The 15,045-nt window shown below is 44.2% G+C and overlaps 1 protein-coding gene across 2 annotated transcripts in view; it reads left to right on the plus strand.

The window, feature by feature from the left end:
* Nucleotides 1–15,045, plus strand: part of MINDY3 (MINDY lysine 48 deubiquitinase 3) — a 140,417-nt gene that overhangs the window by 38,246 nt on the left and 87,126 nt on the right. For both annotated transcript variants that reach the window (XM_068126614.2, XM_078785838.1), the window contains 4 exons: nucleotides 3,134–3,207; nucleotides 5,333–5,412; nucleotides 5,519–5,589; nucleotides 13,853–13,933. In XM_068126614.2, the coding sequence (XP_067982715.1) occupies nucleotides 3,134–3,207; nucleotides 5,333–5,412; nucleotides 5,519–5,589; nucleotides 13,853–13,933 (306 nt within the window). The remainder of the gene's footprint in view (nucleotides 1–3,133; nucleotides 3,208–5,332; nucleotides 5,413–5,518; nucleotides 5,590–13,852; nucleotides 13,934–15,045) is intronic.

Genomic DNA, 15,045 nt, shown 5'->3' on the forward strand with positions numbered 1-15,045 from the left:
CGGTACGAGCCACACTCCAGAGCGTCACCTTTCCCCTTGTATAGAGGGACGAGGGTACTCAGTTCCCAAGCCACTGGAATGCGGCCTTCTTTCACCACCAGATTACAGATCTCTGTCATTCTCTTCACACCGCAACTTCCTGCTGCTTCAACATATCTCCCACAACTCCCGTCGGCCCTCCCGCTTTTCTACTCTTCATTGCTTTTATCGCTTCCTCAACTTCCTTCTCAGTTATCTTCTCTGCCGGTCCTAAAACTGGGTTACTCTCTATGCTGCCATCCCATTCATTCTCTGTATTCAACAGCATTTCCATATATCTTTTCCATCTTCCTTTAATTCCACCTGGGTCCACAACGATTTGTCCCACTTCCTCCTTCAAGCAACTCACCCCCATCACATCACACCTCTCTTTCGCAATGTGCTTTGCAATCCTGAATACTACTTTCTGACCCTCTTCCGAATCCAAGCGTTCTCCGAACATTTTCCTACATACCTCCTGCGCCTTTGCTACCTCTTTCTTTGCAGCCTTCTTGGCTGCCTTATAACTTTCATGCTCTGCTTTTTCTGCTCCCGTACCCTTCGCCTTCTGCCACTCCTTGAACTTCTTCCTCTTCTCGTCAATCCTCTTTCCAACTTCATCATCCCACCACCATGTTTCCGAGTGCGTTGGTGGTCCTTTTGTCCATCCACATACCTCACCAACGGCTCCCAACAGACTATCTTTCATTGACATCCAACCACGTTCAAGCTCAACCACATCATCCTCTACCCTACTCTGCCTCTCTTTTAATGCCTCCCTTACTGTCACCTGTTTCAACCTCCACACCTTCATTCTCGGTTGGTACTTCACCCGCCGAGCTCTCCTCGCACCTTTCACCCTTATGTCACAGACAACCAAGTGGTGCTGTGAAACAGCCTCCTCCCCCGGGATCACCTTTGTGTCCCGGAGGTGCCCCCTATCTCGCCTACGCACCATCAGGTAGTCAACGGTTGTCGTCGACCCATCTGACGTGTATGTAACAAGCTTATTATCCTCTTTCTGGAACTGAGTATTACAAATCAACAAATCAGCTCCATCAGCAAACTCCAAAATCCTTTCACCTTCTCCATTTCTCACACCATATCCATAACCCCCATGAACTCCCTCAAAACCATCCATACTCCTTCCCACATGTCCATTTAGGTCTCCTCCTACCACAACAACTTCCTCATCTTTCACGTTTTCCATCAGCTTCTCTATCGCACACCAGAACTTGTCCTTCTCTTCATCGCTTCGACCAACCTGCGGAGCATATCCCGAGATGACGTTCGCCAAGAGCTTTCCAATCATCATTTTCACCATCATCAACCTATCACTCACTCTAGTCACACTCACCACACTGTCTACAAACTCCTCATAAAACAGGACTCCAACACCATTCACGCCCTCCGGGCACCCTTGCCACACAAACTTGTATTTCTGTCCCTGCCTACCCTTCACCGTTCTCACACCACTTCCCTTCCATCTCGTCTCTTGCACACAACTTGCACTTGCAAAACATAAGCACTCTTGCAATTGGGTAAAGTGAAAAAAATTCATTTAGTATGAATTTCGTATAAATTTAGTATGAATAAAAAGAGTCTTCCACTCTGGCTATCCATTTACACAGTAATTTATGCCCTTGGAGCCATAGTTATGGAGGTAAGGAAAGCTAAAACAGGATCTCTTTTAGTTAAACAGTCACCCAAGGTTAATGGAGGAGTTTGTGTTTATACAAGACATATATACTATATATATAAAATATGTACAAGACAGGGACATTATAATCAATAGTGGACTTGTACATGAATTGTAAGGAGTAGAGTAAATTATGTAGTAGAGTAGACAATGGGCAAATCAGGTATATGGGATTTTAACTTGGCACCCCAATATCCCGAGATAGGTCAGTGAATGGGAACATCAAACAGGATTATTCTGGAAGATACAGTGTAGAGGGATAGACGACATTCTGAATAGTTTCAAGTGCTTATACAAACAATATCTTATGTTCTGTGGCCTTTCATGCTCAGTCAGTTGTTCATAGTGTTTGCAATATAGCACTTGTTCGGTTGAGGATGGCAAGCAATTATCAAAATTGTAAAAGTGCTTTTATCTTCAAACCAATGTGTACTTTAAAATGGTGCTGAAGCTGCACACCACTACTACATTACATACCAGAGTTCACAATTGTCACCAGAAAGGCCAAAGCAATGTGCAGTTTATCAGGTGAATCGATTCATTGGGATGTAGTAAGTAGAGGTGAGCACAGACCTGTAATTTTTGGAGCCTGATAAAATTGGATTGTTGGATGAGATTGTGTGATATTTTGCGGCTGCATAGGCTGGAAACCTGAAAGGGCAGAGGTTATGGGGAAATCAGGTGAAAGTCAGTCGACGACGGAGAGGCCACCAGCCAGTCTGCAGTATGGCATAGAGAGAGAGAGAGATTCGTTGATGCCTCACCTTCTGATGTGTCATTTTAATGATACTTAGAGCTTTTGTCTTCATACAAGATTGAAATTTTGAAAATGCCTTGTAAGCTGTGAAGTTCTAGCATCCAGCTTTGCCACTAGTGACAAGGCATGAGAGAATTCCTGAGAGCTGTTTGAAAAATTTGTGCATTCATGTATGTATTAAAATAACTGGATTTATCAGTTCGTCCATCTCTCTGTCTGTCGCACTCTTTTCGCTGGGATGGAATTACAGTGGTACCTGTCGCACCTCAGTATGGCGTTACGTCTAGCATTAGGCTCGGCCTTTACGGTGGTATATTATTCACGACTCGATGAGAATTTCATTTAGAAACTTCCAAAAAAAAAAACGACGTAAGATTTGATCCCTGGGAACATAAAACAAATTAATGATGTTGTATTTTGGCAAATAAGTGTGTATTTATGAAAATTAACACTAGGTTGTTAGCAGTAAACAAAATGTTTCTAGAATTATTTTTTTTGCAAATATTGACTCCTTAAACTGTGTTACGGTACTGTAGCATATACAGTGTAAGTTATATTGTTCAACTTCCGTCAGCGAAGTGACGAGCTCATTGCTAATAAAATACAGTATATAACAAGCAATGTTAGATGAACCTTTTTTTCCTTCCTGCTTTCTAAAGGGCATCGAGAATATAAAGAATGAAACTGAAGATCCAAACGTTCCATTGATTGATCCAGAGTACGGCCATGGCAGGTGAGGATATTGCTCTTTTTGTTTGATAATTCCTAAATCAACTTAATTTTTTGTTCTTCTCTTGTACTTCCAACTCAGCTCATGAAAGACTTCACTATGTTTTGAATGTCGACAAACGGACCTTTTAATAATACCAGAAACATCGCATTTATTGGCCATTAAACATGATTGGTATTTTCAAACTTTTTGTCTAATTGTCCTTTTTTACATGTAACATCTGTTTATTATCCCATATGTGATTCCTTTATGGAAGACCTTTGTATAATAATGGCAGAATGGATCACAAATTGGCAAATGGATTGAGGATTACTTACATTTTGGGGTTACAGCATGGTGGTAGGCATATGTTCGTATCACAGGTCATGAGCCACCTGCTCCTTTCTATATATTAACCTTTTGTTCCTTGTGATTTAGCTTGTCATACCAAGAGACTATCTCTTTAAAAAAAATACAATTGTTCCAGGAACAGGGATAAAACCTAAAAAAGCTGGCACTAGGCAATCATTAAGTGAAGATGATGATGACCATTCCTTTTTGCACTGTGACGATGCATAGGGCTGCCGAAGCAGTTTCCTTGGCTATTGGGCACTCCTGGACAGATTTCCACTCCGACACAGGATACCCGAATGGCTCATTCATCCCAGCAAGCTGGTACTCAATTTGCCTACCTCGGAAGGATGGCAGGCTGAGTCAACCCCCCAGAATTCAACGATCGACCGTGATTCAAACTCAGGATCCCATGCCAGTGCCCTAACCATTAAGTCAACACCAGACTAATCATTAAGTAAAAACATTTTAAAAAATAACCACCTTTAGAGGCCATTTTGTGGGGGTTGGCCTTTTTCGGGGACCGTGGTTGTTGTTGTTTTTTTGGTCCCCTTTTTGAAGCAATGTTTTACGGCCGGATGCCCTTCCTGACGCCAACCCTTTTTGCCGCCTTTAACGACAAACAGGGAATTACCAGTGAACTGGTACTCAATTTGCCGACCTCGGAAGGATGACAGGCTGAGTCAACCCCCCCTGGCGTTAATTCAGCGATCGACCGGGATTCGAACCCAGGATCCGAGGATCCTAAGCCGGCACCCTAGCCGCTAGCCCAACACCAGACTAATCATTAAATAAATAAATAAATTTTAAAAAACCACCTTTAGAGGCCATTTTTCCCCGCAAGCGGGGGTTGGCCTTTTTCGGGGACCGTGGTTGTTGTTGTTTTTCGGTCCCCTTTTTGAAGCAATGTTTTACGGCCGGATGCCCTTCCTGCCGCCAACCCTTTTTGTCGCCTTTTACGACAAACAGGGAATTACCAGTGAACTGGTACTCAAATTAGCTGACCTCGGAAGGATGACAGGCTGAGTCAATCCCCCTGGCGTTAATTCAGCGATCGACCGGGATTCGAACCCAGGATCCTAGGATCCTAAGCCGGCACCCTAGCCGCTAGCCCAACACCAGACTAATCATTAAATAATGTACCTAAAATGCATAGAATGAGCAGGGCTATCTGTAAATGGAAAGGAATGAACAGGCCTATCTGTGGTACCATCTATAATGAGATGGATGGTACCATAGACAAGAATACTGAATAATGGACATATTGTTTGGATAAGAAAGATTTTGTAATCGATACTCACTTTTGAGGAGGTGAGGTAGATCCCATATAAGGCAAAATAGAGACTGTGACTTAAGAGTCACAGGAATAGGTTACAGCATGATGGTAGGCCTATGACTTGATGGCTCAATTTGGCTCGAGAATTGAATCTTTTCTTCGGGTTTATTTCCTCAACCTCGTTGAAGCACTGGAAAACTTGGCAGGGGAAAAGATTGCTGCTGCCACTTTGACTGCATGCTTATAATATAACCACCTTTAGAGGCCATTTTTCCCCGCAAAGCGGGGGTTGGCCTTTTTCGGGAACCGTGGTTGTTGTTTGTTTGTTTTTTGGTCCCCTTTTTGAAGCAATGTTTTACGGCCGGATGCCCTTCCTGGCGCCAACCCTTTTTGCCGTTGTTGCCGTTGCTTATAAGTAAAATGTTATTTGTTATCCAAATTGTAGAGAATGGTTGAAGAGTTTGGAATTCAAGTTATTTTGTAGTCCTGCTTAATTATCTTCATGTCTCTCTTCCCTTTCAGCCAGAGTTTGATAAACCTGCTGCTAACTGGACTGGCAGTGTCCAACATCTGGGATGGCGAGAAGGAGTGTTCTGGCATAAGTGAGTCACTGTTGGCCCGCTTTGGGTTGAGTCGCTATCATACTGATTTGTTTGCTTTGGATGTGAGCATCGCACAGGAGGGAAAGGTCATATTTACTTGTTACAGAACTGTATGGGATCCGCCAGCAGGCAACAGTGGGCTTTCTTACGCTGATGGAAGCTTTCCGATACTGTCAGGTATGCATTGGCAACTTTGGCCATTATTGCACCTTTTGTAGTTTCCTTTTCACATGGTGGCCACAACCATTGTGATTGACAGCTATCAAGTTGTTGTTTTACATTCTCTGTGGGGTCTCCATGGTGTCAGTGCTGCTGAAGCAGCTTGATGTTAAGGAATACTCTTGGTGGTTTGCCATTGCCATCCCAGATGGTAGCCAGGACAGGAATATGGATTTTATCCAGGGTGCTCACACAATGTTCTCTTTGTGAAGGACACCCTGGAATTTCAAATGTCCACCAACTAATGCTACCAGGATCCCAGCTTAATTAATCTTTCATCTGATGAACGGCACACTCAAATTTATGCAACGCCCTTCCTGGCAAAAACCAGAGTTACAGTTTATGGTCCTCTAGGCTGGGTGTGATTCCATATCCATCTCAAAAGCAAATGTGCTTAGTGCTGCAATTCTGTTGCAAAAACCTGGTTAGGATCCAGCTCAGTAATTTTGCCAAAAAATGTATCAGGTTCCGGATCGACTTTACTTCGGCAGTTAAGACCGAAAAATATGGCGTATCGTTCATTTTTTCAGGAAAGCACCAAATTTGGCACAGATGTAGTATGGACCTATACAATTGTTTTCCTGAGGGGCGCCCAAAAATTCAGAACCCCTGGTGGCCGCCATATTGAATTTCAATATGACCGCCCTCTGTGACCTATTTCCCCTCAATAACTTCTATACTATGAGCGATAACACCACAGTTCCAGTGTCGTACCCCATGTTTTCATGGTCTCTGAATCCAATGGGATCAATTGCATAAAGATTGGCATCCATCATCTTTAATTTCAAGATGGCCGCCATGGTGTTTCCATTTTCCTTGAATCTCTCATAGTATTTTAGGTAAAATTTCAATTCCAAGTGATACACATTGTTTTATTGGTCTCTGATAACAATGGAATGGTATTAATTAATCAAAGTTACACACAGTTGCAGTTTTAACTTAAAATATCGTGGGCACTTGAAAGGTGGAGGCTCTCGCACAGACGCGTAGTACTACAAGCACTGTCCATCACAGTCACACAGGGATGTGCAGGGCAGATTTGCCCTGGAGCATTTACAGTTGCCTTCACAGGCCGACTTACAATGGCAGCTTGTAAGCTCTGAACATGCCTCCTGTATCAGTGGTATTGTGGTCCAAATTGGTGTCCAAGAAGTCCCTGTTTTCATCCAGCCCCAATCAGCTGGTGATGGAAGTTCTGGGTAGGGCACAAGTGCCTGACTCCATACGTGTCCAGCCTGAAAACATGCACGTTTTAGGTGTTGTTCGAAGGCATCTGCTGTTGGGGGAATGTGATCAATTGTTCTTGCCTTCTTCGTGAACAAGTGTCGGCGCATGTCATTCACTGTCTTTATCTCGGTAGTCCGGTCATAGAGGATGGCAACATATCTTTCTATGCTCTCTAGTTCCATAGTAATAGCGTCCACAGATGGCCTATAAGCGAGAGCATGAAAGGTCTGCGTGATGCTGGGGTATGCCTCCCAAGCCTTCCAGGCTGTCTTTTTCCCAATTTGGGCAAAAAATGACACTGTGTCGCAGCCAGTGAAGGCATGAAATAATGGCAAAGACTCGGACTTCCTGTGGCCAAGGCCGGTGGCAATTTTATGGATGGCAAGGTAGCGGTAGCTTTTACCAGTGCCAATGGCAATCCAGAGTTCCTCCACACCGTGTGACTGGTAGGTAAAGTAGTGTGCTATTGCCAAGACCACAATATCAGAATCTACAGTTCGAATCAATACCCAATACCCTTCCCCCCGTCGGTGTTTTGTGAGTGTAAGTTCTTTCCTTCATAGTATTTGCTTGTTTCTTTGATTTTCTTTTCTCCCCCCCTGCCTCTCACGGACATCTTACCCTTTGTCCGGCGTTTTTTAAAAACAGGATAAACAGATAGACAAAGAATTCTATATTGATTCTTTCTCTCCTCCCGGACACATGCTTGTTTGCTCTCCTCCTCGTCTCGACTTGTGCCCCGCCCCCTGTATCTCGTTTTCTTCTGCCTCTGCTCCTTCTTTCTCAAATCCACGTTCTCGCTAGGAGACTTTTCCCAGATTGTTTTTCATGGTTTTCATGGTTCTGTTTGGATATTGTTGGAATATGTTTAAACCGCAGCCGTGATGCTGACGCCACCCTCCGCCCCCCCAACTCCCCCCCCCCCCCCCCAGAATTTCCATGTTTTAAACGTCTCCCAGTGTGTACCCTGGTTAGAATAGGTACACCGTATCCCTGCGTGTCGTAAGAGACAACTAAGAGGGTTGGCGTCAGGAAGGGCATCCGGCCATAAGAACATTGCCTCAAAAAAGAGAACCATGACAATTACAACTACATATGGGCAGGGTGCAGCCCGAAGTGGAGATCGGTTTCTGAGGTTTGGGACATGGAATGTCGGGACAATGACAGGGAGATCAGGAGAAGTGGTGGAAGTATTGGTCAGAAGAAGAGTGGACATATGTTGTGTGCAGGAGACGAGATGGAAGGGAAGTGGTGTGAGAATGGTGAAGGGTAGGCAGGGACAGAAATACACGTTTGTGTGGCAAGGGTGCCCGGAGGGCATGAATGGTGTTGGTGTCCTGTTTTCTGAGGAGTTTGTAGACAGTGTGGTGAGTGTGACTAGAGTGAGTGATAGGTTGATGATGGTGAAAATGATGATTGGAAAGCTCTTGGTGAACGTCATCTCGGGATATGCTCCGCAGGTTGGTCGAAGCGATGAAGAGAAGGATAAGTTCTGGTGTGCGATAGAGAAGCTGATGGAAAATGTGAAAGATGAGGAAGTTGTTGTGGTGGGAGGAGACCTGAATGGACATGTGGGAAGGAGTATGGATGGTTTTGAGGGAGTTCATGGGGGTTATGGATATGGTGTGAGAAATGGAGAAGGTGAAAGGATTTTGGAGTTTGCTGATGGAGCTGATTTGTTGATTTGTAATACTCAGTTCCAGAAAGAGGATAATAAGCTTGTTACATACACGTCAGGTGGGTCGACGACAACCGTTGACTACCTGATGGTGCGTAGGCGAGATAGGGGGCACCTCCGGGACACAAAGGTGATCCCGGGGGAGGAGGCTGTTTCACAGCACCACTTGGTTGTCTGCGACATAAGGGTGAAAGGTGCGAGGAGAGCTCGGCGGGTGAAGTACCAACCGAGAATGAAGGTGTGGAGGTTGAAAGAGGTGACAGTAAGGGAGGCATTAAAAGAGAGGCTGAATAGGGTAGAGGATGATGTGGTTGAGCTTGAAAGTGGTTGGATGTCAATGAAAGCTAGTCTGTTGGGAGCCGTTGGTGAGGCATGTGGATGGACAAAAGGACCACTGAGGCACTCGGAAACATGGTGGTGGGATGATGAAGTTGGAAAGAGGATTGACGAGAAGAGGAAGAAGTTCAAGTAGTGGCAGAAGGCGAAGGGTACGGGAGCAGAAACAGCAGAGCATGAAAGTTATAAGGCAGCCAGGAAGGCTGCAAAGAAAGAGGTAGCAAAGGCGCAGGAGGCATGTAGGAAAATGTTCGGAGAACGCTTGGATTCGGAAGAGGGTCAGAAATCAGTATTCAGGATTGCAAAGCACATAGCGAAAGAGAGGTGTGATGTGATGGGGGTGAGTTGCTTGAAGGATGAAGTGGGACAAATCGTTGTCGACCCAGATGGAATTAAAGGAAGATGGAAAATATATATGGAAATGCTGTTGAATACAGAGAATGAATGGGATGGCAACATAGAGAGTAACCCAGTTTTAGGACCGGCAGAGAAGATAACTGAGAAGGAAGTTGAGGAAGCGATAAAAGCAATGAAGGGTAGAAAAGCGGGAGGGCCGACGGGAGTTGTGGGAGATATGTTGAAGGCAGCAGGAAGTTGGGGTGTGAAGAGAATGACAGAGATCTGTAATCTGGTGGTGAAAGAAGGCTGCATTCCAGTGGTTTGGGAACTGAGTACCCTCGTCCCTCTATACAAGGGGAAAGGTGACCCTCTGGAGTGTGGCTCGTACCGAGCGATAAAGTTATTGGAGCATGGAATGAAGGTATTGGAAAGGGTGTTGGAGAGGAGGATAAGGAAGAAAGTGAAGATCGACGAAATGCAGTTTGGATTTATGCCAGGAAGAGGAACGACAGACGTGCTTTTCATTGTGAGGCAGTTGCAGGAGAAGTACATGGAGAAGAGGAAGAAGTTGTTTCTTGGGTTTGTTGATCTGGAGAAAGCATTCGATCGGGTTCCACGCAAAGTATTGACATGGGCATTGAGGAAGTTAGGAGTGGAGGAATGGTTGATCAGAGTAGTGATGGCAATGTACAAAAGAGCACGCACAGCTGTAAGGACGAAGGACGGGAACAGTGGTGAGTTTGAGGTGAAGGTGGGAGTGCATCAGGGGTCGGTACTAAGTCCACTACTATTTGTAGCTGTGATGGAGGTGCTGGCTCAGAACGTAAAGGAGGGTTTACCGTGGGAATTGTTGTATGCAGATGATTTGGTGTTGATTGCGGAAAGTATCGATGGACTGAAGGAAAAGATGAACAAGTGGAAGGAATGTATGGAGACAAAAGGTCTGAAGGTGAATATCGGAAAGACGAAGGTGATGGCAAGTGGTAAAGAACTGGGAAGTGGCCGTGTGCTGTGTGCAGGAAGGGTGTCGGAGTGAACTCCATTCAATGTACAATGTGCACTGAGTGGGTTCATCAAAAATGTAGTGGTCTGAGAGGGTCATTTACCAGTGTGGCAGCTACATTCAAATGTAAGGTGTGCACAGAGGGAGCTGCAGATGGAGGAAATGTTGAGTTGGATCTTGGAGACGGCATGAAGCTGGAAGGTGTGAAAACATTTTGCTACCTCGGAGACATGCTGAATGGAGAAGGTGGATCAGACTCGGCAACGGTTGCTCGAGTGAGATGTGCATGGAAGAAGTTTCGGGAACTGAGTGGCGTGCTGATGAGGAGGAGAGTGTCGCTGAAGCTGAAGGGAAAGGTGTATGCTGCATGTGTGAGAAGTGTTATGATTTATGGGAGCGAGACATGGGTAATGAACGTAGAGCAGCAACGAAGGCTGGAAAGGGTGGAATTGCGAATGGTTCGATGGATGTGCGGAGTATCTTTGAGAGCGAGGAAGACAAATAATGAATTGCGAAAGATGATGGGAATATTGCCTGTGATTGATGCTGTGAAGAGGAACAGGTTGAGATGGTTTGGTCATGTGTTGAGGAAGGATGAAAGTGACTGGTTGAGAAGAGTGATGGAAATTAATGTAGAAGGAAGTAGAGGATGGGGAAGACCGAGAAAGACTTGGCTAAAGATGGTGGAAGAAGAAATGCGGGCAAGGGGGTTAACAAGGAGAGATGCAGAAAATAGGGCAAAATGGAGAAGATTGTCATGGGGACCGCAAGGCTAACCCCCGCTCTAGCAGGGAAAATGGCCTTAAAATGCATGTTGTTGTTGTTGTTGAATCAATACCCGTTTTCTCCCCTTTTTCACGGCATCCAAGACATTTTTTTGGATTTTTTGAATTTTCTGAATTTTTGGGCGCCCCTCAGGAAAACAATTGTATAGGTCCATACTACATCTGTGCCAAATTTGGTGCTTTCCTAAAAAATGAACGATGCTTCCTCTTAACTGCCTAACTACTTGGAACTCAGATAAACATTAATTGTTTATTTTTTTTTTTTAATTCCTTTTTCTTTTTTTTTTCCTTTTTATTTTTTTTTTCCTTTTTTTTTTTTTACATGATCGAGGCTCGTGGAAGAACTAGCATCGAGCATATATAAATTAATTTCATGGGGAAAGCATGGCCTCAATCCTCAATCTGAACTGTGTTGACAGGTACAGCCGGCCAAAGCATTGCTCGAATTACAATACAACAATGTCCTTTCATTCTATAACATATTTTTTGGCCTTGTTACACACATATTTATATAACATATTTAATTGTCACACACATACTTCTGTAGCATATTCCTATAACATATGTAATTTTCCCACATATGTCAATTAATTAGTTATCCTGTTCATTTATTTAATTGTGGTTCTACAATCCCAGTGGTTTGTAATAGCGGACATGGATTTGTCCCCCCATTTGAGGAAGACCCTCTCGTGAACAGGTCGTTGGTGCTCCTATGGTTGGCAGCGAGTGACCGGGAAGCAGCAACGGAAAGAGAGTGGCAATTTCTATGTGTGGGAAAATGGCATGCTCAATAGGGTCGCGCAGATAGCTCAGATGGCAGAGCACTGGTACGGTTGACCAGAGGACCTGGGTTTGATTCCTGGTCTGGGCATGTAATTTTCTCACATATGTCATTTAATTAGTTAAAATCAAATTAATTAATTATATCATTTATTTAAACAAAAATGTCTTCCACGAGCATAACACAGTTCTAAAACATATCTTCCACCAGCCACATTGTCTTCCATCAGCAGAAGACCATGCCTTTGAGTGGACCTCTCATTCGCGCAAAGGCTAAGTTTATTTACTCGTATCTGACTGGCACGGGTAGGCATGAAAAACAACAGGCACGAATAACTACTTCAATATGTTAAATAAGGCGGTGTAAAAGATTGTGCATCAACAACGGTAAACTTCTGAAAAGTTTTATTTTTCAATACAGCCTTTAAAATCTTTATTTTGTCATTAAATTATATACTTGAACACTGTAGAACACAAATCACCTTCTTGACACCTTCAAACACCTCCCGTTTAGCAGTACATGGACAAAACATTTATGCGTCTCATGCCCTGAAGGCAGAGTAACTATGAGATTCAGCATTTATACAATTATGGTGGAAAACACTCCCTTACCAGCATGCACCAGGGAGGAGCAATGTTCTGTCATCCGTTTCTTGGGAAGTGAGGGTGTGAATCCCAGTGAAATCCATCGCAGAATGAAGATACAATATGGTGACGCATGTTTATCGCTGCAGCAGGTGTACGACTGGGACAGAAAATTTAAAAGTGGAGTGTCCAGTGTGGCAGACGCTGCTCGCTCAGGCCGGCCTCACACAGCCGACACACCAGAAATGGTTGCAGTCGTTGAGCATGTGCTAAGGGAAAACCGTCACATTACGCTGGATGAAGTGGTCTCCGAATTTAACATTAGCCATGGTTCAGCACACCATATCATTCACAACGTGCTGGGGTTCCGCAAAGTGTCTGCAAGGTGGGTGTCTTGACAACTTGCACCCAAACTGAAAGAACAGCGAGTGGACGCATGTGAATAACTTCTGTGACGTTACGAAACACAAGGCGACGCTTTCTTACAGCGTGTAGTGACTGGGGATGAAAGCTGGGTCCACTACTTTCAGCCAGAAACGAAGAGGGCAAGCAAAGAGTGGAGCCATTCAACTTCACCGAAGCCCAAAAAATTCCGCACACAGCCGTCCGCTGGAAAAGTGATGCTGACGCTCTTCTGGGATAGCCGAGGCCCACTTGTAGAGCATTGCATGCCCAGAGGGACCACAGTCTCCAGTGCATCATACTGCGACCTCCTTAAAAATCATCTGAAACCAGCAATCAGATCAAAACGTCGTGGACTACTCACTACCGGTGTTTTGCTGCAGCATGACAATGCTCGGCCCCATACTGCCTGTGCTACAGCTGCAACTTAACACGGTGGGACTGAAAGGATAGCCTTGAGGTATGCGTACTCACCTCTGAGCTGTCTCGCCTGAGATTGCATCTCCACCCAGATATAAACTGTCACCTTGCTCTTATTACTCAGGCATTGTGATAGATACATCAATGTGTGTGCTATCCATCGGAAAGCCGTTTGTCTGGAGGATTGGCATTAGTTAATGGATGTTAGATCCCAGGACAGTGTCCGTCGTGAAGAGTAGCCGAGCTATCGCCGGCACACTGAAGAAATTTCCAAATTTCTGTTCTTACCTACAGGAGGTACTGCATCAGTGATACTGCCAACGTGCCATGCAATAGCACAGCCACATATTTCATATGAAAGAAGAAGGAGACATAACATTTTCCAGCTGCAGGCTAACCAACCATCTCTAGAATGTTAACGCTACTTCCTTAGATTTGTACATTATACTAGTACTCATGTTAATGCACATAACATTTACATTTTGCATTATTAATGCTGTCTCGTACCGATTGTATTTATTAATTATTTTTGGTTGGAGGTTTGAGTTGTGGGGAAGAGTGCGGTTGGTGTTGATCGTGTGAAGTACAACACGTGAGTGTTTTGTTTCTCAGAAAAGGCTTTGTGGATTTATTTGCTTCATTAATAAATTGAATGTATTCTTTCAGGTGGGAAGCTTCCTCAAATCTCCCAAGTATCCCGTTTGGGTGCTCGGCAGTGAAACACATCTCACGGTGTTCTTCACCAAAGTAAGTAACAGCAGACATGAAACATGATACTGAACCTCACACAGTTAAGATCTCCACATCTGAGATCAAGGGCCCTTTCTTTAATTTGCAAATTGTTCTTGATTGTTGTCCTTTGCTGCCAGATCTGGTGTGTGTGTGTTGGACATTTTAGCCTCTTTAAGAGTGAACACCAAGGCTCCATTTTCACTAGATATTTTACAGATTACTGGCAATTGAGTGCTTTGAGACAGTTTGAGATCAATTCAGCACACAGTTTTAGATCATCTAAAATGTGACGTTGCATCATTCATGTAATGCATCAGTGTTTGAATAAACACATGGCTACCCAAGGCAAGTTTCCATCTACGCAAACCCCGTTCAAGCATAACTCAAAATTAGCCTGTTTTTAACTTTCCTTTACGTCGACTTGTTTTTATTTTCAACTTGAAGTTTATGTCGCTTTAGGACACTTGGACGCACTCTATAAACACTCTGCATGTGTATTTAGTTAACTTTAAAATAGTAGTTGATTATATTATTTTGAATACTGCAGTTCCAGTGTTGTGCATGTCAAGGTGCCATGCACTGAGAGATACCTACCGTTCTTAAGAGGAAGCCTTGAAGCAGGATAACTTGCCGGGTCATGTGTGCTGGATATTTTGGTCAACCTTCGGGGCATCTGCTCTTTCTGATCATGTGAAATGCCAACCTCCCTTCAGGGAGATTAGGTTTCGGGACAATGGTTTCCTGTGCTGTAAGTTCAATGCAAACTTTTCTTTTATTTCAATTGAATTTATTTATTTATTTATTTATTGTGTACAAGATTGAGGCTCGTGTAAGAGCTAACATTAATAACATAAAAACAAATTGACACAAAAAACATAAGACAAGGGAGTGGGAGACAAGATGGGGAGAGAGAGGGAAGCACACAAGTACAGCAGCAGAGAACAGGGACATCGGGAGATCTGTGGGAGGGAGAGGGCTTGGGGGGACGGGGCATGGGAAGAGGGGGGATGAGGGGGAAGGTAGAAAACACATGGACACTGCTAGGACTTCCAGGAAAGAAGTCGGTATTTCAAAAAAGTAGACCTGGGGTGAGTTAGTGGGGGTAGAAAAGATCAAGGTTTTGGATG

The sequence above is a fragment of the Myxine glutinosa genome, chromosome 10 (assembly GCF_964187855.1).
Source record: "Myxine glutinosa chromosome 10, kmMyxGlut1.1, whole genome shotgun sequence".
Taxonomy (NCBI): Eukaryota; Metazoa; Chordata; class Myxini; order Myxiniformes; family Myxinidae; genus Myxine; species Myxine glutinosa.